Genomic DNA, 26,526 nt, shown 5'->3' on the forward strand with positions numbered 1-26,526 from the left:
GCCAAATTTGGGAGCGCCCAAATACATAAAACAATTAATCACAGAAAGGAACAATCTTATTGACAAAAATGTGCTAATTGCAGGGAACTTTAATACTCCACTGACAGCAATGGATACATCAACCAGACAGAAAATCACTAAAGAAACACTGGACCTGAACGACACATTGGAACAGATGGAACTGATAGATATATTTAGAACTCTGCATCCTAAAGATAGGAAATTCACATTCTTTTCGAGTGCACATGGCACATTATCCAAGATTGATCACATATTGGGGCATAAAGCAGCCCTCCATAAGGATAAACGAATAGAGATCATACCATGCACACTTTCAGATCACAATGCTATGAAACTTGAAATTAACCACAGGAAAGTCTGGAAAACCTCCAAAAATGTGGAGGTTAAAAACCACCCTACTAAAGAATGATTGCATTAATCAGGCAATTAGAGAAGAAATTAAAAAATATATGGAAACCAACGAAAACGAAAATACAACAATCCAAAATCTCTGGGATGCAGCAAAGGCAGAGAGGAAAGTATATTGCAATCCAGGCCAATCTCAACAAACTAGATAAATTTCATGCATCATGAATATGTGTGATTGAGAATATGTGTAGGTTTAAAAACACACAGCAGTCGTCAGTCCATAGTTTGGCTTACACGTGGCATAATTAGTATGTTTTTCCTTGTCCTGTAATCTGTTTAGAGGATTATGCATTTGCATAGATTTGATGGTCATAGTTTAGGAAGTAGGTGGGTTGTTCTAGAATTCATAGTAGTAAAAAAAAAATTTTCTTGTTGTAAAGTTTAAGTATTTTTCCTTCTATGGAGTCCAATAGTAATTAAGAATCAGATTTTTATTTAATAAATGCTTAATGAATTTTCAGTTAGGCCCTTGAAAATTTTTATAATATGTATAGTATTATACTCATACTTTACAGTTTCTCATTACTGCTAATTAGACTCATTTTTTATTTGAAATTGTATTTTGTTGCATTTATTATATTTGGGATAGAGGATAGATTTAGAAAGAGAATGAAGATACATTAAATTTGTATTTGAAATGTATTTTGCAAAGTAGGGACTAAATAAGACTTATATCTGGTTATGAAATCTGCTTTAATCTTGTAGCAGTTTTTGAGAAACGAGAGTTAAAGTAGTGTTCATATGTCTTCTTCTGAACTTGTCACTATGCCACAAAAAGACTAATGTTTGGCTATAGTTAAAAAAAAGTTATAGTTATTACATAGTTTGGGTTCTTCAGTTTCAGTAATAACTTTCATGTTATCTCCTATTTTCCCTGCCTTCCACATTTTTCAGTCTGTATATTCAGGAAGATTGACCTTATTTGTAATAAAATCTTTTCTCATCTTTATTGTTTTTGACATTAACTTTCATGAAATTATCTGTAAGGTAATATCTAATAAAGTCAAATGTTATGGAACATACAAGCATAATAAGAATGAGCAGGGAAAGATCAGCAAAGAACTGGTTTGAAAGAATGGGTAGAATTGTGATAGGTTGAAGTGCATATTAGAGGATAGAACTTGTGTGTGTATAGAAGTGTTTACACTTTTCTGAGGAATAGCTGAGGAGAAAATATGGAAGACGTAAACTTTGGTGAGTATCGATACATAGATGAACTGTTTTTACTAAAAAATCAGGGAGATTATTGTCGTGGAGCATTAAAAGGTTAAGATTGAATAGGAAAAATAGTAACAGATAGCGAAGTACATGCAAGATAAAGTCAAGATTTTAGTTAGCTTTGATTCAAAGAATGCTGAAGTGCCACTTGTGGTTTCTGAGTAAGGGGTGATAATTTTAGAAAATTCATTTGACTGTGTTATTCAAATTTGAGTAAAGATAAATGGAGCTGGGAGATAGGAAAACTAGTTTGGGAATGTATGGCAGTAATTGATAAGAATGAAAGCCTTGATTAGAATAAAGTCAACAGAAAGAAGAGAGTAATCTGAAGAATAATATGGGAGAATTCTTGCCCCCCATTTTAAAAGTTGAAGAATTATTAAAATGTAGTGTAGAAGTTTAGAACAGAAACCAGACCAATGGTAGTGATACTCATAAGGGCGAAAATTATAAAGGAGAGCTATTTTGTGAATAAGGATAACATTTTTGTTTTCTTTTTCTTTTATGTATTAAAAAAATTTTTTTTTTTTTTTTACAGAGTGCATGGGGGAGGGGCAGAGGGAAAGAGAGAATCTCAAGCAGATTTCATGCCTGCGCTGGTCCTGGAGCTCTGGGGCTTGATCCTACAACCCTGAGATCATGACCCTAGCCAAAGTCAGATGCTTAACCAACTGAGCCACCAGATGCCCCTGGATAGCATTTTTTTCCATGTTGATTTTAACTAATGGTTAGACATCCAGTTGGCAGTTTTTCATTTATTAGAGAATTTGTTTGCAGTCACTTCAGTGTCAGGGAGAAAATCCTCATATAAATCTCCATGATTATTATTTTAGAAAATTCACACTACATGGCATATTGCATACTTTCATACAGGAGTAGAGATACTTAAGCATTTCTAAGAAGTTAGGGGTTACTATTAAGCCAATAAATGTGTAAGATTTTACTTATTTCCATTAAGTCTTAATACCTCATTGCCAAGCATTCTGTAGGGGTACACAGATGAATGATAATTTCTGTAGAATTACTGATATTCTTTTTTTTTTTAATTTTTAAATGTTTATTTATTTTTGACAGAGAGAGTGCAACAGAGACAGAGAATGAGCAGGGGAGGGGCAGAGAGAGAGGGAGACCCAGAATCTGAAGCAGCCTCCAGGCTCTAACCTGTCAGTGCAGAGTCAGACTTGGGGCTCAAACTCAGGAACTGGGAGATCATAACCTGAGCTGAAGTCGGACCCTTAACTGACTGAACCACCCAAGCGCCCTTAGAGTTACTAATATTCTAATAGTCATAGTGAAATTTAATTATACAGCTGTCTACTCCATTAATGTAAATACAAGGTCATGATGTGTAACCTTGGATTTGCCTATATTTTTTTACTTGATATTAACTGTAAAATAGTTTCTTTTGTCTTTCCAAATTATTTTTCTCTGACATTCTTGAAGCTATTTTCTTTCAAAATACTTAAAGGGAAATAGTTCTTTTGTCATTTCTAAAGTTCAGAATTAAGAGATCCCACAGTACTGCAGATGCTTTCGAGTTTTGTATATTTTGGCCTGAATTTTCCAGGCAGCAGCTGAAATTTTCCTCTTAAATTTACGGCCTATGACAGTGTTCATTTTTCATACTATTATGAGAATCTCAGCAAGCTCATGGGTATATTAGGCTTTGCAAATTTGGGAAAAGTGAAGCAGATTTTTGAGAAAAATTGTGGTTGATTTGTTAATGACACATTGTGTAAATGTGGCAGGAAAATTTCATATAAACGGGAAGTTAGTTGTAGCTCTCATAAAAACCATGTGTGCTTATTTCTTTAACTTTTTAAGATAAATTGGAAAAATGTCTTGTTTTATTCTGTGATTTGTTAAACTTTAATCTTAAACACCAAAATTTCCTTTTGTTTTAAGAGTACCTTCTGTGTCTTTGAGCTTATAGAACTTAGGTTGAAAGAATACTCAATTTTATACCTAGATACAAAACATACGGATATGTTGGATATAGTGGATATTTCTCTATGGAAATTGTGAATATATTAAGTATTTAAATATTTTTAATATTTTTGGAGGAATAGCTTGGAAAATTGAAGACAGTTAATTATCTGAGATTTTTATAACTGGAACTTCTTAAGAACAGTCTGTTTTATTAGTAAATTAGTTTTAAAGGCTGCTAGCAAGTCAGGCAGTAGCCATCAAATTAACCTATACTGCTGACATTAATTTATATGGGTTGCAAGGACAAAACTCTGTCACATGGTAGCTGATCTGGGAGATGATAAGCTGCCCCGCTCCCTTTAAGAATCATTAGGTCAACCTTTATTAGAATGACTGATCATGAAGTTGCAAGAGCAGAGGAAGGCACAAAATTTAGCTACCAGGTTTACTTAAATTGCAGAAGGCATTAATTCCAAAATCCCATCTCCTTAATATTGTGAAATTTGCTGCTGTTTTAAAATGCTAAAGATCAACTTATATAATCTTCAGGGGAAGGTGTTGGGGGCAAGCTCTTGGTATAATTGTCTTAGGGATTATTTGGCTTTTCTGTCTACATATTTTACATATTTTATTTTATTTTTGTTTTATTAATGTTTTTAATGTTTTGTTTTATTAATGTTTTTAATGTTTTGTTTTATTTTTGTTTTTAATGTTACATGGACTTGTTTCTTCCATAGGTCAATTCAGGGTACTTTCCTGAAATCTGGCTTTAGCTTGCAGGTCTAATAGCCTGAACACAGTAGTTTAAAAAATGACTTTAAATAGTACATATGGGGAAAAAAACTATTTTGTTATTTTTCCATATTGTTTGAATTTAGCTACTGATAATAACTACCACTTTTTTTAGGAGACAACTAAGTGCCAAACATTAGACTGGGAACTGTATATATATAATTTCTAAAAATATATGGAACAAATAGCTAATTTAATTGTTTTAGAAAAAGGCAACAGCATTATTGTTTAACTTCGTACCAAATATATACTACCTAGTAATGAATTTTCTAAAATTCCTAAGCTAGAAATGAAAGTACTACTTGGGCATTTTTACCAAAATTGATTATAGCAGGAAATCTATAGATACAGTTGAGTAACTTAGAATTCTAGGTCTAGATAGTAGTTGTAAGTAATGAGACGGAATTCTTGCCAAAGGTTTATTATTTATTCATTATCTAATAATTTGGCCTACACATGCACTTCATTGTTCTTTCTGCTTTTGCTGTTTAAGGGAATTTTATGGCCGAGTTAAATATATTTGAATACCTCTTTTTTTTTTAAAGAGTTCTCAAGTAGCACCTTTTTCATACAGTTAAAGGTAAATAATTTTGCGTTTTTCCTTATAGTCATCTCTGCATGTAATATTTACCATTCATCATAATTTGTAAGAAAATTTGAGGTAGAATAAGGAAAATCTCTAAAATAATAAAACCAAAACAAAATATATTAAAGCACGAAAAACAACAGTAAAATTGGCGATTGATTTTTCAGATCTCTTTCCCACTTATTTTCTTGTTTTACGTTAGGAGATCTTCTCTTCTCTTCTCTTCTCTTCTCTTCTCTTCTCTTCTCTTCTCTTCTCTTCATGTTTATTTTTGAGAGAAAGAGAACGTGTTAAAGTGGTGAGATAGGGGCAGAGAGAGAGGGAGACAGAGGGTACTAAGTGCTTCTGCACTGACAGCAGAGAGCCCGATGTGGGGCTCAAACTCAAGAAACCATGATTATGACCTAAGCCGAAATCAAGAGTCGGATACTTAACCGACTGAGCCACTGAGGCACCCTGTTGTATATGTTACTTTTTAAAGGAAAAATTTGTCAGTAATCTGACGCTTTCTTAATGGTAGAGGGAAGGGGCCACAAACTAATTACTCTTTTTAAAGGGTAAGTATTTAGAGTTTGTCATTTAAAAAGTTGCAAATCAGCTTTGACTTGGAGCTTAGACATGAACATTAGAGTTCATGTTTCAGTGGCAGTTTCCAACTTCATGCTTTCCTGCTGAAACTCCATGTCATATTGCACATATTTATAAAGACAAAATGTTTTCAGCCAGACCATTTAAGAAAATAATACATGGGGTGTCTGAGTGGCTCTGTCAGTTAAACACCAGCTTCAGCTCAGGTCATGATCTCATTGTTCATGGGTTCAGGCCCTGCATCTGGCTCTGTTATGACAGCTCAGAGCCTGGAGCCTGCTTCAGATTCAGTCTCCCTCTATCTCTGCCCCTCCTCTGCTCACACTGTCTCTCTCAAAAGTAAATAAACATTAAAATTAAAAATACGTGACCATTCATTAGCAGATTTTCAGGGGGTTTTAGTATTTTTAAACATTTATTATTTTGAGAGAGCGAGCAAACATGCAAGCAGGTGTAGGGGGCAGAGAGAAAGGAGAGAGAATCCCAAGCAGGCTCCATGCTGTCAACACAGAGCCTGCCACAGGGCTCCATCCCATAAACCATGACGTCATGACCTCTGGCCCAAATCAAGAGTTGGATGCTAACCAACTAAGCCACCCCAGGTGCCCCTTTATTTTTATTTTTTAACATTTTAACTTACATTTGAGAGAGACAGAGAGAGAGAGGGAGACACAGAACCAGAAGCAGGCTACAGGCTCTGAGCTGTCAGCACAGAGCCTGACATGGGGCTCGAACTCATGAACTGCAAGATCATGACCTGAGCCAAAATCAGATGCTTAGCCAGCTGAGCTACCTCAGAACCCTGCCCCTTTATTTTTAAATGTTTATTTTAGAGAAAAAGAGCGATTTGGGGAGAGGCAAAGAGAGAGGGGGACAGGATCCAAAGTGAGCTCTGCACTGTCAGCACAGAGCCTGATGTGGGGCTAGAACTCACAAACTGTGAGATCATGACCTGAACTGAAGTCAGACGATTAACCAAATGACTTACTAAGATCATTTTTAATAGAGACTGAAGATAAACCACATCACCACTGACATAAGTGGGATCAGTTATTGGGCTGTGATCTTTAGGTTTGATAAAATTAAAGAAAGGAAGAGTTTGTTTGATATGTGAGCTACAGGTTTCCTTGGTCAGTTGTGTCTGTACAAAGGAGAATTAGTTCTAGAAGTATGAAAAGAACCTTGTTGTAAGATCCGATTGTGTAGACCTTAAGATTTCAAAAAAATGAAATGCAATAATACAGTAATATGGTACTTGTATTCTTAAGTTGCTTGATGAAATATCTTAGGTTATCTGTTATAAGTAACATAATTTCTGTTATTAAAAAATTTTAGGGGTACCTGGGTGACAGGCATTGCAGGTTGTTAATATTAATAAAATGGATTTATAGAAGCTAATTTCCTCTACAAAGAAACAAGGACAAATAAATTGAGTATTTACTGTGATTCCTGTATGCCCCAGTGATGGATGATTGTGGAAAGTAGAAATACAGCTTAAAAGTATTTCTTTCAGAGGCGCCTGGCTGGCTCAGTTGGTTCAGATCAGGTCATGATCTCACAGCTCGTGGGTTTGAGCCCTGCATCGAGCTCTGTGCTGACAGCTTGGAACTTGGAACGTGCTTCAGATTTTGTGTCTCCCTCTCTCTTTGTCCCTCCCCAGCTCATTCTCTGTCTCTCTCTCTCTCTCAAAAATAAACATTAAGAAACTTCTTTAAACACTTCTTTAGATAGATACATATGTAATACTGACTGAACAGTATAGCTTGCTATATATAAGTAAATATATGTGTATAGAGATAGAGAAATGTAGTCTTACGTTTAATTAGAAAAGGCTGAGTAATTAATATTGCCCAGGCACTTCCCTTTACATGTCCCTAAATTTGTCAAAAGCTAATCCAAAATGTCTTTGCAAAAAGACTATATATAATGATAATAATTTGTTACTATGATAAAAATGATTTACTGGGTTCTTATTCAAGATTTGTGTTAATGAGTGTGTAGTTGGGAGTGGGAAGAATTGTGGCATTTTGTTCTAACTTGTCTTAGAAACAAATTATGAGAATCAAAGAAAAATATGCCCTTGTGTAGGCTAAAAATGCTTTGAGAAAATATTGCCTAATCAGTCTTAACATAATTATTCTTAAATGTAATTTAACTCTTTTATAGTTCATTGCAGCTTCTGATATTACCAATAATTAGATAGTTCGTATTGATAGGAAGGATCACTGCTATAGATTATTTAGAGTCAAATTGCGTAATTGTTGAAAGACTAAATACTACTAGCATATCTGTGTATATTTTCTGTCAAGTTGACTCTAGACTGGTTGCTCACAGCTTCATTTTAGTAGTGTCATAATTTAGGACCCTACTTGAGTCAAACTGTATAGCTTACCTTAATATTATTTTAGCTTGATTTGAGAAATATTAAAATAAGACAATTTCAATAAATTTTATTTTTGAAGTAGTATATATTTAGGAGAAGTTGACTTGTATCTTAGAATTATTTTCAGTAGTATTAGTTATGACCAATAAATTTCATTACACCTTTGATTCATATTATAGTGTGTTAAGTTGATATCATTTTTCATAGGAACAGTTCAGAATTAATAATTAGCTTGAGTTTTTATCTGACATTTCCCTTTTGAATTTCCTAAAGAATTTTAAATGTGTTTTTATATGTGGAGTTTTGTATTACAATGACTTGTGTACTTTTTTCCTCTTGGATTTTCAAATTAAAATTTTGCTATCAAAGTATGTATGAAATAGTGAGAATTATTGCTTATATTATAATTATTGATGCAAAATATTTATAAAATAGTATAGTTTTTAATTGATCAAAGTAACAGAAATTTAAAGTTCCATAGTTAGATAAAGTAGTTATTTTTAGAAGTATCATGGTAAATAAAAGGAAGGTTGAAATAAAAAATTGTAGTCAAAGCTTGAAAACTGGAAGGCATTCTGAACATCACATGGATCAATCTTTTATGGAAAGGAAGCTGACATTATTGGTTGCAGAACTGCCCTTGTCCTAGAACAATGCTGTTCCTAGAGTAATCTGAGCAATGTAAGGCTTCATTTCAATAAACTGATAAACTTGATTGTAGATGAGAAGTAATTTGTTTTGAATGCTTACATTAATTTTTATCAGGGACTAGAATACCTAGCACTTCTAAGCAAATATGATCCAAAGCAAAAAGGACTTAGCAAGCTAGAATGTTTAAAAAATATTGCAGTTATAATTGTACCAAAGTGATAAGTGATTTAAATAGACAAAGCCTTTGTGCCCCCATGTCCCATCCTGGAATAAATACATCTAGTGCATATTTGATTTGTGGAGATTATGTTGCAATTTATAAGTAAGCAAATAAACATCTGTTTATTACTACTCAATAATAGGGTTTTTTGAGTGGAAGAAATAGGAGGGAAGTGGGAAAATAAAAACTAATAATATTAATATTGTAACTGTTAAGTGCTTACATTTCCCCCACAATATTGTCTTGTACTGTATGATTTTTCAGCATTTAAGAAGCGGTTTTGTTCTTTATAGCTGAACCAATAACGTTTCCATCTGGAGGAGGCAAGTCATTTATTATGGGTTCTGATGATGTTTTGTTAAGTGTACTGGGCCTTGGAGACCTTGCAGACTTGACGGTAACAAATGATGCAGACTATAGTTATGATGTAAGTGCAGTTTTATTTTTAATTTTTTAATGATTTAATAGAAGGCTCCTTTTTTTTTTTTTTGGAAACACTTATAAAACAGAATTAATGTCAAGGTGCATGGAAAAGATAAGCTTAAGTGTGTCAATATGTTGATTTGATGTGACATGTAGTTTTTCTTTTGTAACTACTTGCTTTGTGGTGTTTAAATTTTTCTTAGGTATTGTGGTGGATTAGCTAAAAGTTGGGACGATTGATTACCTTATAATATTGGTTGATAAATATCTATCTTGAGTAGTCAACTCTCAATTACCTACTCAAATTAAGCCATATTATGGTGTTAACAAGAGAAAAGTAGGTAACCTGAATCGCTTGCCTTCAGGATACTTCTTAAAAATTATGTTTTATTTTAAACTTTTATTTTTTTTAAGGACAATGTTAAAGTTAGCTTGCCATTTCCTGAATACTTCTTAGTCCTTTATTTGAGGGATGGGGAAAGGATGGAGATTGGATGGGAAGAATAGTGTTAAGAGGAGAAACTAGACTTGAACTAAATTTTTTATAGACAATAAACACTCAATTGAGAGTTAACTATACTTGTTTAGATTTTGTATGAATGAATTTGCAGTTTTTCCGCAAATTAAGTTTTTCCCTTTTATAACAAATTCTTTTTTTCTACGTTATACTTATGTTATAATACCTATATTAGCATGCTTTTTAGAGATACCAGCCTTGGTGGGCTGAATTATTCTCGTTTATATTTTCAAAGTATATAAGCAGCTAAATTCTAGTAAACTTTTGACTACTTTAGAAGTGGTTTCACAGCCTATCTTTACAGATGGAGAAATGAAGGTAAAAAGATTAACCTCTTACCAATATCAACATTGATAATAAAAACAAGATGACCATATTCTCAAAGTGTCTTTTAGTACCTTAATTTGCTGCCTTTAAATTTTTTCACATGCTAATTTTCCATATGACAACTGTAATGTTAATACTGTTCTCTTGGATTTTGGTAGTAATTTATATAATTTTTATTGTTTTCATGTAAAGCATTGCAGCATGGTAGTTTTTTTGTTCTCATCTCACATCTAGTAGGACCTTTGGGTTTAACCTGATGTTTAGGTGAAATAGATTAAGAAATTCTTCATTTGACCTAGGTATTTAGAAGCTAATTGAAGTTATTCTTCTTAGTATCATTTGTTAAATGATAAAGATTTGTTATAAAGTTTTTAAGGTACATTAAATTTCCACTGGACATTTTATCCAAGCAGTTTAATATGTATATTTTAAACACCAAAACACACAAAACTCCACCTGCCTGTCAATTTACTACTTTTACCACTTAATATTGGACTCTTTCTTTGTAGTTGCCTGCCAATAAAGATGCCTTTCGAAAGACATGGAATCCCAAGTATACACTACGTAGCCATTTCGATGGAGTACGGGCATTAGCTTTTCATCCTGTAGAACCTGTGCTGGTTACTGCCTCTGAGGACCATACTCTGAAACTTTGGAACTTGCAAAAAACAGTTCCTGCCAAAAAGCAAGTATTTTCATGTTAGCCTTCCAAATTTGCTAATAATTATAAACAATTAATTCTTTATGATCCTATTTATGCATTCATTTGATCTTACCTAATGATTCCTGAATGTCGGCCAGTGATTTGAAGTTATTTAATTACCTTCTCCTCCCCACCCTTCTTTTTTCCTCTTTTAGGAGTGCCTCTTTAGATGTAGAGCCTATCTACACATTTAGGGCCCACATGTAAGTTTTATTGGATTTGTATTTAAATTAACAGCCATAGTTACTGTTAACTATTATTTATCAATCCTCAAACCTTATAATTTTCTTATAATGTTTGCTTTTTTTAGAAAAGATATTAGTTGAGTAATGTTTTGATTAATAATCTTTTATTGAGAATATAATCTGTACTATTCAAGTTTATTTGTTTATTTAAACAGTTTTTAGATATCACATAAATTTGGAGGTTGGGGGAGTATGGACTTGAGTTTCTTTGGATTCATCAGTAATTTTTTCCTTCTTTTCCTATAATAGTGGTCCTGTTCTATCATTAGTTGTTAGTTCTAATGGAGAACAGTGTTTTAGTGGTGGTTTAGATGCAACTGTCCAGTGGTGGAATATGCCTGGCCCTCACGTGGATCCGTATGATACATATGGTAAGTAAAAGGCTTAAAACATTTTCTTAAGTGAAAGGAGCTAACAAAATATTATTATAAGGTTTAAACAGGTATTGGTCTCATTTAGCTTTCATTTAATTTGCTTTATGAAAGAGAAAAATTAATATTGTGCAACAGAATATTTAAGCCTGTGAATTGATACTTTATTGTGTCTGAAAATAAAAAACTATATTAATTAAAACATTAATTTTAGTACTAGTTAACAAAAGGGAAGAGAATAAAATTGAATAAAAAGAATAATATATTAAACTATTTTAAATTATTAAAAAATAGTTTGTGTAGTTTAGAAATACTTGGCAGGAGACAATAGAAATAAATAGAGACAGTCTTTATGTAAATCAGTACAATTTTTTAGAGGGCAATAAATTTCTTAATTTAAAAAAACTTTTATTCACAAATGTCACTTCAGAATAAGTCCTCCAGAAATACCTATATATGTATTCAAATATACTTGTAAGGGCAATGTTTGTAATTATAAAAAACTAAAACAAATGAATAGTAGCCATTCAGAATGGCTGAATAAGCAGTGGTTGATTTAATGTTCGGTTCATTCAAAAAGAATTCGAGAGTGTGTTGTGCAGGGCATGAACAGAAGGCAAAGTCCTGAGCAACTCTGACATGGGAGAGTGACTAGAGCAAGAGAACCAACAAAGGACTCTGAGGGAGTGCAGGAAACTATTTTGGGAAGGAAGCATTCTACACTTTTAGATGTTGCTGAGTATAATAATATGAGGATAGAAAGGTTTTTTAGTAAGTGTCCAGTAGTTCACCCAGGTCTTAGCCAGCCAGAGGTTGGATACTGGGACTAAGACCAGACGGTAAAGGGACCTCTGGGCAACTTTTCTTTTCTTTTTTTTTTTAAATATTTTTAATGTTTTTTATTTATTTTTGAGAGACAGAGAGAGAGAGAGCATGAGCAGGGGAGGGTCAGAGAGAGAGGGAGACACAGAATCTGAAGCAGGCTCCAGGCTCTGAGCTAGCTGTGAGCACAGAGCCCGATGTGGAGCTCTAACCCATGGACTGTGAGATCATGACCTGAGCTGAAGCCGAACGCTTAACCGACTGAGCCACCCAGGCACTCCTCTGGGCAACTTTCAAGGCACACTCTGATGGAAAAGCAATGTGATGAGAGTAACAAATCTTCAAAGAAAGAAAAATTTTATTAAACTTGAAAGAAGACAGTTCATCATTGGTGATTTTAGCAAGGATTGTTTTGGTGATGGTAGGATGGTATCAGAAACCAGATTAGACTGATTTAGAGAGTGAATGAGAGGTAAAAAGCACAATTATTCAGTATGCCTTTCTACTGGTCTCTTAGAATGGTGATGTAAAGTTAAGGTTTTTCTTTTAAGTCAAGAGATTCGGGAACATATTTATGTTTGCTGTGGTGATGATCCCAAGGAGAGGGAGAATTATTGTATAGTAGGGAAACTGTCAGCATGAAAGCACGTTAGTGAGTTGAATGGAATCCAGAATATACCTGATAGAATTAGCCTTTGATTAAAAAAATAATAATTCCTGGGGGGCCGGATGGCTCAATCCGACTTCAGTTCAGGATGTGATCTCATGATTCCTGAGTGCACTGACAGCAGAGAGCCCACTTTGGATTTTCTGTCACCCTCTCTGTCCCTTCATATCCCCACACCCCCTCTTTCTCTTTCAAAAATAAACTTTATTTTTTAAAAGGAGGACAATTTCTTTCTTTCTTTTTTTTTTTTTTTTTTTAGGAAGAATAATAAATGGAAACCACATTGCCACTCAAGCATGGATATCTTTTTTTTTTATTACTTTTATTTATTTTTTAAAGTAGTTTATTGTCAAATTGGTTTCCATACAACACCCAGTGCTCTTCCCCACAAGTGCCCTCCTCCATCACCACCACCTCTTTTCCCCCCTCCCCCTTCAACCCTCAGTTTGTTTTCAGTATTTAATAGTCTCTCAAGTTTTGCGTCCCTCTCTCTCCCCAACTCTCTTTCACTCTTCCCCTTCCCCTGGTCCTCCATTAGGTTTCTCCTGTTCTCTAAAGGAGGACAATTTCTTACTCCTTTCTGGAAGCAAAGAGAAGATGGCTTTAGACACTAGTAGATTGGGTGGTGGAAAGATGGGGGAGAGGTTCTTTAATGCTATATTTTTTTCAGTGAGGTAGATAATCATTCATGAGGAATTCTGGAGATGATAAGAAATAGCCGTGTAGGGGTTCCTGGGTGGCTCAGTTGGTTAAGCATCTGACTTTTGCTTTAGGGTCATGGTTCATGAGTTTGAGCCCCACATCCAGCTCAGCGCTGACAATACCCAGCCTACTCGGGATTCTCTCTCTCTCTCTCTCACTCAAAATAAACATTAAAAAAATTTTTTTTAAATAGCCATGGAAATTGGGAGTTTACTAGAGATACAGGATTGTGGGTAGGACAGATGGTGCACAGTGTTATTATTAGCTACCTTGTCAATCAAACGATGATAAATGAAATGTAGTAATGTCCATACAATGGATATTATTTAGCATTAAAAAGAAATAAAGTACTGATACATGCTACATCATGGATGAACCTTGGGAACATTATGCTATATGCGAAGTGTAAGAAGCCAATCACAAAAGGCCGTTTGTATGAAATGTCCATAATAAGGAAACTTATAGAAACAAAGTAGATTAGTGGTTACATAGACTTTGGAAAAGCAGGGAGAATTGGGATGAGGAGGACACAAATGAGTGATGAAAGTGTCCTAAATTGATTTGCTGATGGTTGAATAACTCTGTGAAGATACTAAAAACCACTGAACTGTACACTTGAATTGGTGAATTATATGGTATGGGAGTTATATCTCATTAAAGCTGGTTTTTTATTTAATAAAAGTATGTTCTTGATAAACCAGAATGTATTGTGCTAAGCAAAATAAGTCAGAAAGGTAAATACCATGTGATTTCACTCATGTGGAATTTAAGAAACAAAACAGATGAACATAGGGGAAGAGGGAAAAAAAAGAAAGGGAAGCAGATCCAAAAACAGACTCTTCACTGTAGAGAACAAAGATGAAGGGGAGGTGGGCATTAAGGAGGGCACTTGTTCTGCTCCTGAAACCATTGCACTGTATGTTCACTAAGAATTTAAATAAAAACTTAAATATAATTAAAATGATGACAAAGTATAGAAAATTGCAAAAAATATAGGAGAGTATTGTGGGGGAGATAAAAATAACCCATAATTTCACAACTTAGAAATGGCCACTGTGCACACTTTGGTTATCTTCTTATGGCCATTATATGTAATCTTTTATCCATAATTATATGGTAAGTTTTCTTTATCCAAAACATTTCTTCCCAACTTTTTAAAGCTAAGTTTTGTTTGTTGTTTCTTTCCAGAGCCAAATGTTCTAGCTGGCACTTTAGTTGCACATACAGATGCTGTCTGGGGTCTTGCTTATAGTGGCATAAAAAATCAATTACTGTCTTGTTCAGCAGATGGCACTATTAGGTTATGGAATCCACAAGAAAAATTGCCATGTATTTGCACTTACAATGGAGACAAGGGTGAGTAAATTTTGCCCTATATAAAAACTATCTTTTTTTCAAAATTTGGAAGGTAGAAACAACAAAGCAATTGATTTACTATTTCTTTGCTACTCCAAGAGATATAGTGAAAGAATTTTATAAAGTTTATGATACTTTTCTTACTCCTAGTCATTTCTTGTAAACAAGAAAGGTGCTTTGCAAGTACATCCTATAGTTTGGTGCCTTTTGACTTTTTCAGGACATGTCTTATTTAAAAAATAAAACTCTTGGTAATAATGCAGTAGACAAACGAGGCACCTCATCGGAACAACTTGAGGCCCTCCCCCAGTTTCAGGTGGCTGTCTACAAAGACTAAAGGGATCACAGTCTAAGCGTAGCTGATGCCATGTGAGCACATTGGTTGAGAAATCTAACCATAATCATTGAAATAGTAACCTCAGTGGGAAGTACAAACTGAGTCACGTATGATTTCAAATATTTTCATGTCAGTAAAGCTTTATGCAGTTTGCTTTATGATAACGTTATTTATGTACATGTGTTTATGTACTGGCATTACTCATATTTGAGTCATTTTTAACTTATTTTTAAAAATCAGACCTTTTACTTAAAACTTGTGTTTTAGATGAACAGTCAATGCTTAATTTTGTTAAGTCTCTGTGATACCTTAGTGATACTAATTTTTCAATTGCCCAAGCTTTTGAGGTAAAAATTTATTTAGATACTTGTTTCTTTTTTTTTTTAATTTTTTTAATGTTTTATTTATTTTGATACAGAGAGAGACAGAGCATGAGAGGGGGAAGGGCAGAGAGAGAAGGAGACACAGAACAGGAAGCAGGCTCCAGGCTCTGAGCTAGCTGTCAGCACAGAGCCTGACGCGGGGCTCGAACCCACGAATGTGAGATCTGACCTGAGCCGAAGTCGGAGGCTTAACCGACTGAGCCACCCAGGCACCCCTAGATATTTGTTTCTTACTTCATCTGGGTTATTACTTGTTTGACTCTAGATTTCACCTAATTGTGCATTAATCTGGCCAGTTCAATAAAGAGAGGCGAAATCGCTGCTCAGGACTTGAAGGATAGTACCATATTGGTGGATTCCAGACTCAAAGCTTTATGTTCACAGATCCAAAAATTCAACCTGTGTGAGCTACGTGATGAGGCTTATAGGCCTCAAACAGGTGCATTCTCTCACATCAGTGATGTGAGAATGCTAATTTATCATTTTACAGTAAAAAACAAAGTTAGCAAGTCAGTCAGATGACTCATCCTGGATTTTTTTTCTTAGGAAATGCATAAGAGAACAAATAACTTCTGCATATATCTCCTCTTAACTTTGAGCCCTCTGTTTTTCTTATGATGTTAAATAGAACATTATAACAACTTAAAATAATTGAGGGAAAATTACCTGTTGTATCTCACTATCCTAATAAAATCGCTCTCATTTTCATTATTAACATTATTTCAAAAATACTTGAGTTCCTTTTCTTATCAGAAAAGCAGGGATTTCTAAATTGTTTTTACATTGTATCTCTTTGGGGATCCTTTTCAGAGCATGGAATACCTACATCAGTTGACTTTATAGGCTGTGATCCAGCTCATATGGTGACCTCTTTCAACACTGGCAGTACAGTAATTTATGATTTAGAAACATCACAATCATTGGTGATGCTTTCCTCACAGTTAGATTCTGGTAAGTTTTCATGTTTCTCCGAAACCTTAAAAGATTATTAAACAATAGAGGGTAATCTTTTTCACATTTTGACTGAATTTATGATGGAAAAATAGTTTTAATGCATTGCAGTTGTACTTATTTACATTGTTTTCTGCTGTTTTCTCAAATTATGCTTAAAAGCTTGGAGAGTATAGGGGACAGAGCAATACAAATGTGAAAGCAGGGGAAATAATATTCATTCATTCATTCATTTTGTTTATTTATTTATTTTGAGAGAGAGAGAGCACAAGTGGAGGAACAGAGAGAGAGGGATAGAGAATCCCAAGCAGACTCCACATCATCAACACAGAGCCCAATGTGGGGCTCAAATTCGTGAACTATGAGATCATGACCTGAGTCGAAATCAAGAGTTAATATGCTTAACCGACTGAGCCACCCCCAGGTGTCCCAAAGGAAATAATTAAAAATTTTTAATGGAAATACATATAAAAGTAGAGAATATAAGCCTGAGAAATTCATTATCCAGCTCCAATAATTATATCTGAATGGCCATTGTTTAGAATGTGGCATGTGTTTTTCAGTTTGTTTAACAGGGATCCAGATAAGACCTATGCATTGTAATTGGTTGATATGTCTCAGGTGTCTTCCTATCTGTAGGTTCTCTCTCCATCTCTTTTATTTCCCTTGGATTTTTAATTGAAGAAACTGGATAGTTTGTCCTATAGAGTCTCCACAGTGTGGATTTTGCTGTTTGCATCCTTGTATCATTTGAGGTGCTTTCTCTCTTCATTTCATTTCCTGTAAATAGTTTATAGATCTAGAGGCTTATTCAAATTCAAGTTTCATCTTCATTTTAAAGGTTTCAAATGTTTTTGGCAAGACTATTTCATAGTAATTTGTGAGCTTTTATCAGAAATAAAATATATAAATATTGTCTGGTTGTTTATATTTTTCTTACGTTTTCAGTCTTGATTATTATTGTGTAGGTCCGTTAATTCTCTTGGAAAATGATTTTCTAATTCTTTCACTCCTTCTCCACTTATTAGCTAGAATATATCTACAAAAGGAAACACTCCTCTTTAGTAATTTAGTTACCCTAGAGTTAGTGATTATAAATGAAGAAGATCACTTGTTGATCTTTATTTATCTGTTTTCAAAATAATGAAGTGGTTTCCTAGCATCACCTAAAGGTGATCATTGAGGGGCACTTGGGTGGCTCAGTCAGTTAAGCATCCAACTCTTGATTTCAGCTCAGGTTATGATCTTAACGGGTTCGTAAGTTTGAGCCCACATCCGGCTCCATGGTGAGAGTGCAGAACCTGCTTGGGATTCTCTGTCTCTCTGTGTCTCTCTGTCTCTGTCTCTGTCTGTCTCTCTCTCTCTCTCTCTCTCTCTCTCTTTCTCTCTGCCCCTCTCCTGTTTGTGCTCTTTATCTCTCTCAAAAAATAAACTTTAAAAAAAAGTGACCATCGAATCTTTTGTATGGTGTTTGTTTTTATTACCATTATAATGTCTAATCTCAGATATAAATTATCTGATGTGTTTTAATCTACTGCAGGTTATCTTTATCACTCCTCAGATTATTTCATCTTTGGCCAGTGGGAGCTTATTCACTTTGGCTCTTGAATCGTTTTGACGTGACTCTGGTAGTCTTTGATAGCTTTCTCACTTTCTGATATAGCACAATGTTTTAGGTCCATCTTGTTGATTTTGTGCCTCAAACTGAAATCACACTTTTCTCTAAGGAGTCATTTCTTTTAGCGGAAAATGGCATTTAGAGACCACAGTGTAGGTGCAAAGATATTAGGTTGCTTCTCATGGCTCTTAGAGCTGTTGAGTTGCTTATTGGTTTAGGCTTTTTCAGTGGACAGAGCTAGACAGAAATGCACTTTTAAGAAAGAAAAACACTAATAAATTCATACAAATACTTCCTATTCAGATACTTCTGTTCAAATTTAGGTTTATCTCATTGTGGGGCATCTGAGTGGCTCAGTTGGTTGAATGGTCAACTTCTGCTCAGGTCATGATCTCAGAGTTCGTGAGTTCGAGCCATGCTTCAGGCTCACTGCTGGCAGACCAGACCCCACATTGGATTCTCTCTTCTCTCTCTCTGTCCCTACCCCACTCACACACACTCTCAAAAATGAATAAATATTTCATAAAAAAGATTATTAGATTTATATCATTGCTTTTTACCTTTTATTTATTTACTTATTTATTTATTTTTTTTAAAATTTTTTCTAATGTTTTATTTCTGATACAGACAGAGACAGAGCATGAAAGGGTGAGGGACAGAGAGAGAAGGAGACACAGAACCCGAAGCAGGCTCCAGGCTCTGAGCTAGCTGTCAGCACAGAGCCTGACATGGGGCTTGAACCCATGAACGTGAGATCTGACCTGAGCCGAAGTCGGAGGCTTAACCGACTGAGCCACCCAGGCGCCCCTGCTTATTTATTTTTAAAGTTTGTTTATTTTGAGAGAGAGCACAGGTGGAAGCAGGGCAGAGGGAGTGGGAGAGAGAGAATCCCAATAGCACAGAGCCTGATGCTGGGCTCAGTCTCATGAACCATGACATCATGATCTGAGCTGAAATCAAGAGTTGGACACCTAACCAGCTGAGCCATCTAAGGCACCTTTACCTCATTTTATTCATACTGAAACTCTTGGTTCTCAGCAAAATCATTGTAATCTCTCATTTGATTTATTCCACAGTACAAGTACAGTAATCTCAGAGTAATAAAACCAATACCACCACCAGTAGTAGTTTTATATTCATGATATATTCCACTAGGGACAGACAGTCAAATTACTGTGCTTTAAAGTTACTTGAAATGTTTTTTTTTTGTGTTCACACCCCCGTTGGATACACAGTTACATTCTTTTAAGTAAACTATTTACTTTTAAATAAAATCATTTTATTATCATTTAAGCCACTTAAATGGTTTCATGGTCAAATCTTAAACCAAATTAGACTTAGAGAAGTCTTTTCAACTCTAGTCCCTTTCTCCTTGGGTAATGTATCTAAGCTCAGTTAAGAGTTATTGTATCCATGTAGAATGACTGATTTAGTTAAGATCTAATAATGTTGATATTTTTCCATTAGTGTTTTTTTTTTTAAACATTTATTTATTATGAGAGAGAATCCCAAGCAGGCTCCACGCTTTCAGCACAGAGCCTGACATGGGGCTTGAACTCACAAACTGTAAAATCATGACCTGAGTTAAAATCACAAGTCCAGTGCCTAACCAACTGAACCACCCATGTGTCCATCTCATTAGTTTTTGATTTAATAAGAACTTTTAAGAGTTTGGTAGCAAAGAAAGGTATCCCTAAGAACGTTAATTCCTGTTGGTTTTTTTGTGAATATGGGTAGGATAAGGGTTGTTCCTTGCAAACATCTAATTATCACTTGCACATTTTTTCATTAAATGCTTGTAATTTATTTATGGGCTATTTATTTAAAGTAATAATTACTGTGAATCTTTAAAACCATTTGGGGGTGCCTCGGTAGCTCAGTCAGTTGAGCTTCCAACTCTTGATTTCAGCTCAGATCATGATCTCATGGTTCCTGGGAATCAGGCCCTGCATCAGGCTCCTCCCTGCTGACAGTGGTGTTGCTTGGGATTCTCTCTCTCACTGTCTCTTTCCCCCTCTCCTTCCTTTCCTTGCCCCCATGCTTCTCCCTGTCTTGCTCATTAAAAAAAAAATGAAAGATTCTAAGCCATCTATACTAACAATCTGCATTAAAATACTTCTGATTTTTCCTAAACTCAAAGCTAGTACTATGCATATTATAGAACATGATAGATTAAAGATCTATTTTTAAAGAAACTTTATCTCTCTACAGCTCTGGTTTTAGTTCTTAGATTTTTATTTTATACAAATGCTTTAATTTTTAAATGATTCTCATATTTTGTAAGACTAAAACAACCATCTCATCCAAATTTTAATTGAAGGTTTGAAGCTAACTACATAGTCTTCCTTTATTTTTCAGGTTTACAATCCAATAATCACATTAACAGAGTAGTAAGTCATCCCACACTTCCTGTTACAATAACTGCTCATGAAGATAGACACATCAAATTTTTTGATAATAAAACGGGTAAGTAGATTGTCTTATATTCTTCTTAGTCTTGTTAATAATACTGTAAATTTAACATCAGAAATGCTATTTTGGGGTGTGCCTGGGTGGCTTAGTCCATCAAGTGTCTTGACTCTTCATCTCAGTTCAGGTCTTGATCTCAGAGGGTGAAATCAAGCCCCACATTGGGCTCCACACTGGGCACGAAACCTTCGTTTTTTGTTTTTTTAAAAAAAGGCTATTCTTTTTATGTAAGATATAAAGATATTTGGCCTTCAGAATTGCCAAGTTAAACCACTTTAACTCACAGTTTTCCTTTACTTACATGTCAAGTTCTATTCTTAAGCATATATAATACCTTGCCTATCATGATTTTTTTCATGACATGTTAAATATAAACCCATCCATTTGAAATTTTCCCTCCCTTTTTTTTTGTAAGGAAACTTACCAATTATATAGAAGTCAAAATAAATTTTAATTTGGCCATTAGGACCAAGAAGGACCTGTTACATCTGTTACTAGAATACCACGTAAGACAAGCTCGTATTTGAGCTCAGCTAGAGAACTTTCTTTGAGAAGTTAAAACAAGGGTATTGAAGGACTTCCAAGTAAAGAAAATATTAAATGTTAATTGCAGGGCAACAGATTATCAAGTAAGACAGCAAATCAGAACTACACATTTCTCTTTGAAGTTTCTAGAGAACATGGTTGTAATTATTAATAAATCCCTGTGTTCAAATAACACTCTAATGGACAGATTCCTTTTAACTCAGTAGAACAGGTTGAGAATGGGTATTCACAGTCTATATTGCATGGGAAAGAAGGTTCATATTCATATGAAAGTTCTCAGTTTAACACCTTCTCAAGTCATTTCTTTGAACCATTTTTATGAAGCCTCAAGATCTACTTCTGCAAGCACAGATAATTTTTTACTGTATTTGTAGGAAGATTAAAAAAATTTTTTTTAATGTTTTATTTTTGAGAAAGACTGATAGAACATGAGCAGGGGAGGGGCAGAGAGAGAGGGATACACAGGATTTGAAGCAAGCTCTAGGCTCTGAGCTGTTAGCACAGATCCCAACACAGGGCTCCATCCTATGAACCGTGAGATCAGGACCTGAGCTGAAGTGAGTCACCTAACAGGCTGAGCCACCCAGGTGCTCCTGTAAGAGGAGTTTTTTCAATTACCTTTTGAGGATTTACATTTGTAAGGGGAGGTTCAGGAATCTTAGTAGTGTATTAACAGCAAAATATCATTATCTAGAGCTATTTCATTAGCAGAAATCAAGAAAGTGGTAATACTTTATTTAATAACAAGGATCCTATAGTCTTACAGACTATTTACAAATTCTACCAATTTATTCTGTCTGTTAACCAGTCTAGTTGCCTTAATCTGTAAAGACAAAGCAGTGGGCTCCTAACAGTAGAAAAATTCTCTCTAAATCCTGTGTCACTTCACACACAGATAAACACTATACATAACAACATTGAGTTAAGCTGTAAATTGTGTTCAGGTATATTGGTTCCAAAGAAATTTTTCCCTGAAAAATGGTAATTCATTTAAATGTGACAAACTAGTGGCACCTGGATGGTTCAGTCGATTAAGCATGGCTCAGGTCATAATCTTGTGTTTCGTGGGTTCAGATCCCATATTGGACTCTCTGCTGTCAGCATGGAGCCGGCTTCACATCCTCTCTTCCCTCCTCTCTTCCCTGCCCTGCTTATGTTCTCCCGCTCTCAAAAATAAATAAAACATTAAAAAGTTATAAAAAAAATAAATTTGAGAAACTAGAATATTTCCATAACTGGCCTGATGTTGCCAGTTAAGTTTTTAGTAGAATACTGTTATATCAAACGACTAACATATTTATTGATTTCTTTTAATCTGAAATATTATAGAAATTGATACTATGAATGGATTCAATAAATATTTAGATTTTAACAACAAAAATTTATTTAGCATTTTATATTTCACACACACTGGCTACTATCATGTATAAGATGTGGTTTCTGCTCTCTGAGAGCTTATCATTGTTTGGAGTAATAGGGGGTGTGTGTGTGTGTTTGCACGCACGTGTGCACTCATACATGCAGTAAGATGAGCCACGCTGGATAAAGGAGTCTTCATAGTGAGGGTTTGGTCTTTGCCTTAAAGAAATGGTAAGTTTTTTGTTGTTGTTTTAAGTAAAGAAGGTAGTAGGAAATTCTGGATAATGGCATATTTTGAGAAGAGGCAGCATGATGTTAGAAACTTGGATTGGAACAGAAGTTTCTTATTGGCCAAAAAGGTAAGTTTGGAGAAGGGAAGCCTTATCTATTGAGGAGAACTTTTCAGAGCCAGGCTAAGAATGATGGGTTTTTGTTTACACTATGCACTGTGAAAATCAATTAAAATATTTGAGCAGGGGTTTGTAAAATTAGTTTGGAAAGATTATTTAAATTGCGTTATCTGGTAGATCTTTGACTTTAAATAATTGCAGATTCTACTACTCTAGAGAGATACTAGGAATTGTGATTTTTAAAATTTGATAGATATAAATTTGAGTTGCATATACTGTTCCTGAGAGATTTAGCTAGTGACAGTCTAGGAGAAGGTGTACAAGTGAGGAATATGGAGGAGCTGGAGATTCTGAATTTGTTGTGGACTCATTCATTCACAGTTTATTGGGTGTCTGCCATATCCTTGGCATAGTTTTCATTGCTTTCATTCCAAACAAAATTTCTGGTCCTCTTAGAATTTATACACTAGTATTATATTGCTTACTGCAAGTGAGACATTGTTCTATTAGATTTACTTATATTAACATGCTTGTTCCTCTAATAACTATAAGGTAGATAGATATAGTATTATTATCTCCATTTTAGGCTGGAAATAAGTCTTAAAAGAAGTTGCATAATTTGTAAATTGTTACATGGCAGAGAGAAATTGAAGGGTCTATTTTGTCCCCGTTTCATAGAGGCACACGATATTGATTGCCCAAGTCCAAGGGGTTAAGGTGCCAGGGAGGGGAGAAAGGGTGACTGCATGTATCGGAAAGAATTAATTTTGGACAGTGTAGAGAGGTAGTAGCAGAGGCATGAGGCAAAAGTAAAATAGTTAAATGTGAGGAGCTTTAAGTATATGTTTATAAAGGAGGAATCCTAATTCTTCGAGGTGTCAGAGTTTTGTGACCTTTTTTTTTTTTTATGTCTTTTATTTATTTTTGAGTGACAGAGAGAGACAGTGCGAGCAGGGGAGGGTCAGAGAGAGACAGAGACACAGAATCTGAAGCAGGCTCCAGGCTCTGAGCTGTTAGCACAGAGCCCGAGGTGGGGCTTGAACCCATGAACCGTGAGATCATGACCTGAGCCGAAGCCGGCGCTTAACCAACTGAGCCACCCAGGCGCCCCAAAGAGTTTTGTGACTTTTGTGGTTACCAGTGGAAGCCCAGCATCCAAATTGGTTTAGCATTCCACCTCTTTGACTGTGGAAAGGAAGGGTTGACTCTAAATTGACTTAGGTTTTCATAGTGAGGGTTAATTTAGTGCATAGGAGATAAACTGGAAAGATTCTATTACCCTTTAAAAAATGGGTATTTCTGCTCTTTGGATGAAAGAATTCTTTGTATTTAAGACAATTTAAATTTAGGAGATACAGGATTATTCTCAGGAAAGAGGTTAGCACAGGATCTGTGAATTAAGAGTTACCATCATAGGTTGGACATTTTGAGGGAAGCTAATGTCCTAATTGTCCCAATAATTTCATACTTGGTCTTTTTATAGAAATATTGTGAGGAAGGGATTCTAGAATTGATAGATGAATTGTGTTGGACTAAGCAATTAAAAGATAGTATATTGAATGGTTTTTCTGTTCCTCAAATGACAGAAGAATCCCTAAAATTATTCTGTTAGTATTAGTGAGAAAGAGACAAATGTTATTTGAAATGATGAGAGACTAATTTTGCACTTAACTGATGATGTGCTTAGTATTGCCAGAAAGTAATAGGACCTTTTGTGTTTTTCAGAGTAACTTTTTGCACGTTTGATTATGTTGTGGTTGTATATTCAGGCCAGTAGCTGTAGCAAATAATAAAAGTAGGTCTATTTCATGTTCCAATGTGGAATGTCATCAGGGGACCAGAAATACGGCAAATGATTGTAACTAGAATTCTGGAGAAGGCCTCTCATTAGGAGCAGCTCAAGCATTTGAATAATAAAGACTCATAGCTGAATGAAAGGGGAGGATTTATTTAAATATCTGAATTTGCTATTTTATTCACTTCTTGGATCAATCAATTTATGATGTTGCTTTCCGTCTATCCAAAAGCATGTATTGACAGTGCCCCCAAGTATTTATGCAACACAACTTTGCACTCATAACTTGTATGTGTGTGTTTTTTAATTTTAACTTGGAATTGAATCCCGTTTTCTTCCAAATCTTCATTGAAGTTATTCATAAAATCGCATTTTCCAGAATAGTGTTTTTGTTACTATCTGGGGAAATCTAGAATAATTTCTCTGATATACTCCCACCCCTCTCCCCTTTCTTGTTTCTAATGTATAAAATGATTAACATTTCAAAGGATAAATTAATTTGACAATAGTAGAATCTTAAGTTAGAAGTATATCCCATAATGCTTTATCAGCAACCCCATATATGAAATACTCTTTACATTGCTTAATGAGAAAGATTCTGTTTTTACTTTAATTCCAGTTTACATGATCTTAAGCCTTGGATGCAACCATACAGTCATTATATTTTTCACTGTCTACCAGATACTGTCAGATTGTCACACAGATACCTTTATTAGGAGTAACTGGGAAAGTTCTGCCTCGGAATTAAAATTGTTTCAAAAAATTATCACAGGCATGCCTCACAGGTATTGCAGGTTCACACAACTGCATGTTGCATTAAAGCGAATTACATTAGTTTTTTCATTTCCCAGTACATAATAAAAGTTATGTGTATACCATACTGTTATTTCTTAAGTGTGCAATAATGAAAACGTTTGTATGCAGTATTGCAAGAATTACCAAACTGTGCCAAAGTGGCACAAAGTGAGCAATGCTTTTGGAAAATGGTGCCAGTAGGTTTTCTCAATACAGGGTTGTCACAGATCTTCAGTTTGTAAAAACACAGTAATATCTAAAGCACAGTAAAACAAGGTATGCCTGTGTCCTGGGTGAACCTTGAGAACCTTTATAAAAGGCACACACAAAAAGCCACACGTTATGTGTATGATTTCATTTGTATGAAGCATCGAGAATAGTCCAAATCATAAAGCAGATTAATGGTAACGAGAGACTTGGGGGGAGGGGAGAAATAGGGAGTGACTGCTTAATGGGTACGGGTTTCCTTTTGCAGTGATGAAAATGTTCTGAACTGGATAATGGTGATGGTTGCATATCATTGCGAATGCTCTAAAAGCCACTGAATGGTACCTTCCCAAATGGTTAACATGGTAAATTTTATGTTATGTGTATTTTACCACAGTAAAAATATATTGCTATAGTGATTGTCTTATTTTATGTTGATGCTGTGTGATGGTTTCTGATCTCGCAAGTTAGTAACTGTTTGTGAAAACTTTATCTTCTGTGTTATGTTTTATTTAGGTAAAATGATCCATTCTATGGTAGCTCATTTGGATGCTGTTACAAGTCTAGCAGTAGATCCTAATGGAATCTATCTGATGTCTGGAAGTAAGTCTGAACTGCCTATACTGCCACAAGCTTTATAAAAGAATCATTACGGGGCGCCTGGGTGGCTCAGTTGGTTAAGCCTCTGGCTTCAGCTCAGGTCAGATCTCACGTTCGTGGGTTCAAGCCCCGCGTCAGGCTCTGTGCTGACCGCTAGCTCAGAGCCTGGAGCCTGCTTACGGTTCTG

At 35.0% G+C, this 26,526-nt stretch overlaps 1 protein-coding gene across 2 annotated transcripts in view; it reads left to right on the plus strand.

The window, feature by feature from the left end:
• STRN3 (striatin 3) overlaps positions 1-26,526 on the plus strand; it is a 99,857-nt gene that overhangs the window by 71,465 nt on the left and 1,866 nt on the right. For both annotated transcript variants that reach the window (XM_029950400.1, XM_029950401.1), the window contains 8 exons: positions 9,090-9,223; positions 10,573-10,748; positions 10,922-10,969; positions 11,261-11,382; positions 14,762-14,929; positions 16,460-16,600; positions 20,577-20,684; positions 26,256-26,342. In XM_029950400.1, coding sequence (XP_029806260.1) covers positions 9,090-9,223; positions 10,573-10,748; positions 10,922-10,969; positions 11,261-11,382; positions 14,762-14,929; positions 16,460-16,600; positions 20,577-20,684; positions 26,256-26,342 — 984 coding nt within the window. The remainder of the gene's footprint in view (positions 1-9,089; positions 9,224-10,572; positions 10,749-10,921; positions 10,970-11,260; positions 11,383-14,761; positions 14,930-16,459; positions 16,601-20,576; positions 20,685-26,255; positions 26,343-26,526) is intronic.

Source organism: Suricata suricatta, chromosome 9 (assembly GCF_006229205.1).
Source record: "Suricata suricatta isolate VVHF042 chromosome 9, meerkat_22Aug2017_6uvM2_HiC, whole genome shotgun sequence".
NCBI lineage: Eukaryota > Metazoa > Chordata > Mammalia > Carnivora > Herpestidae > Suricata > Suricata suricatta.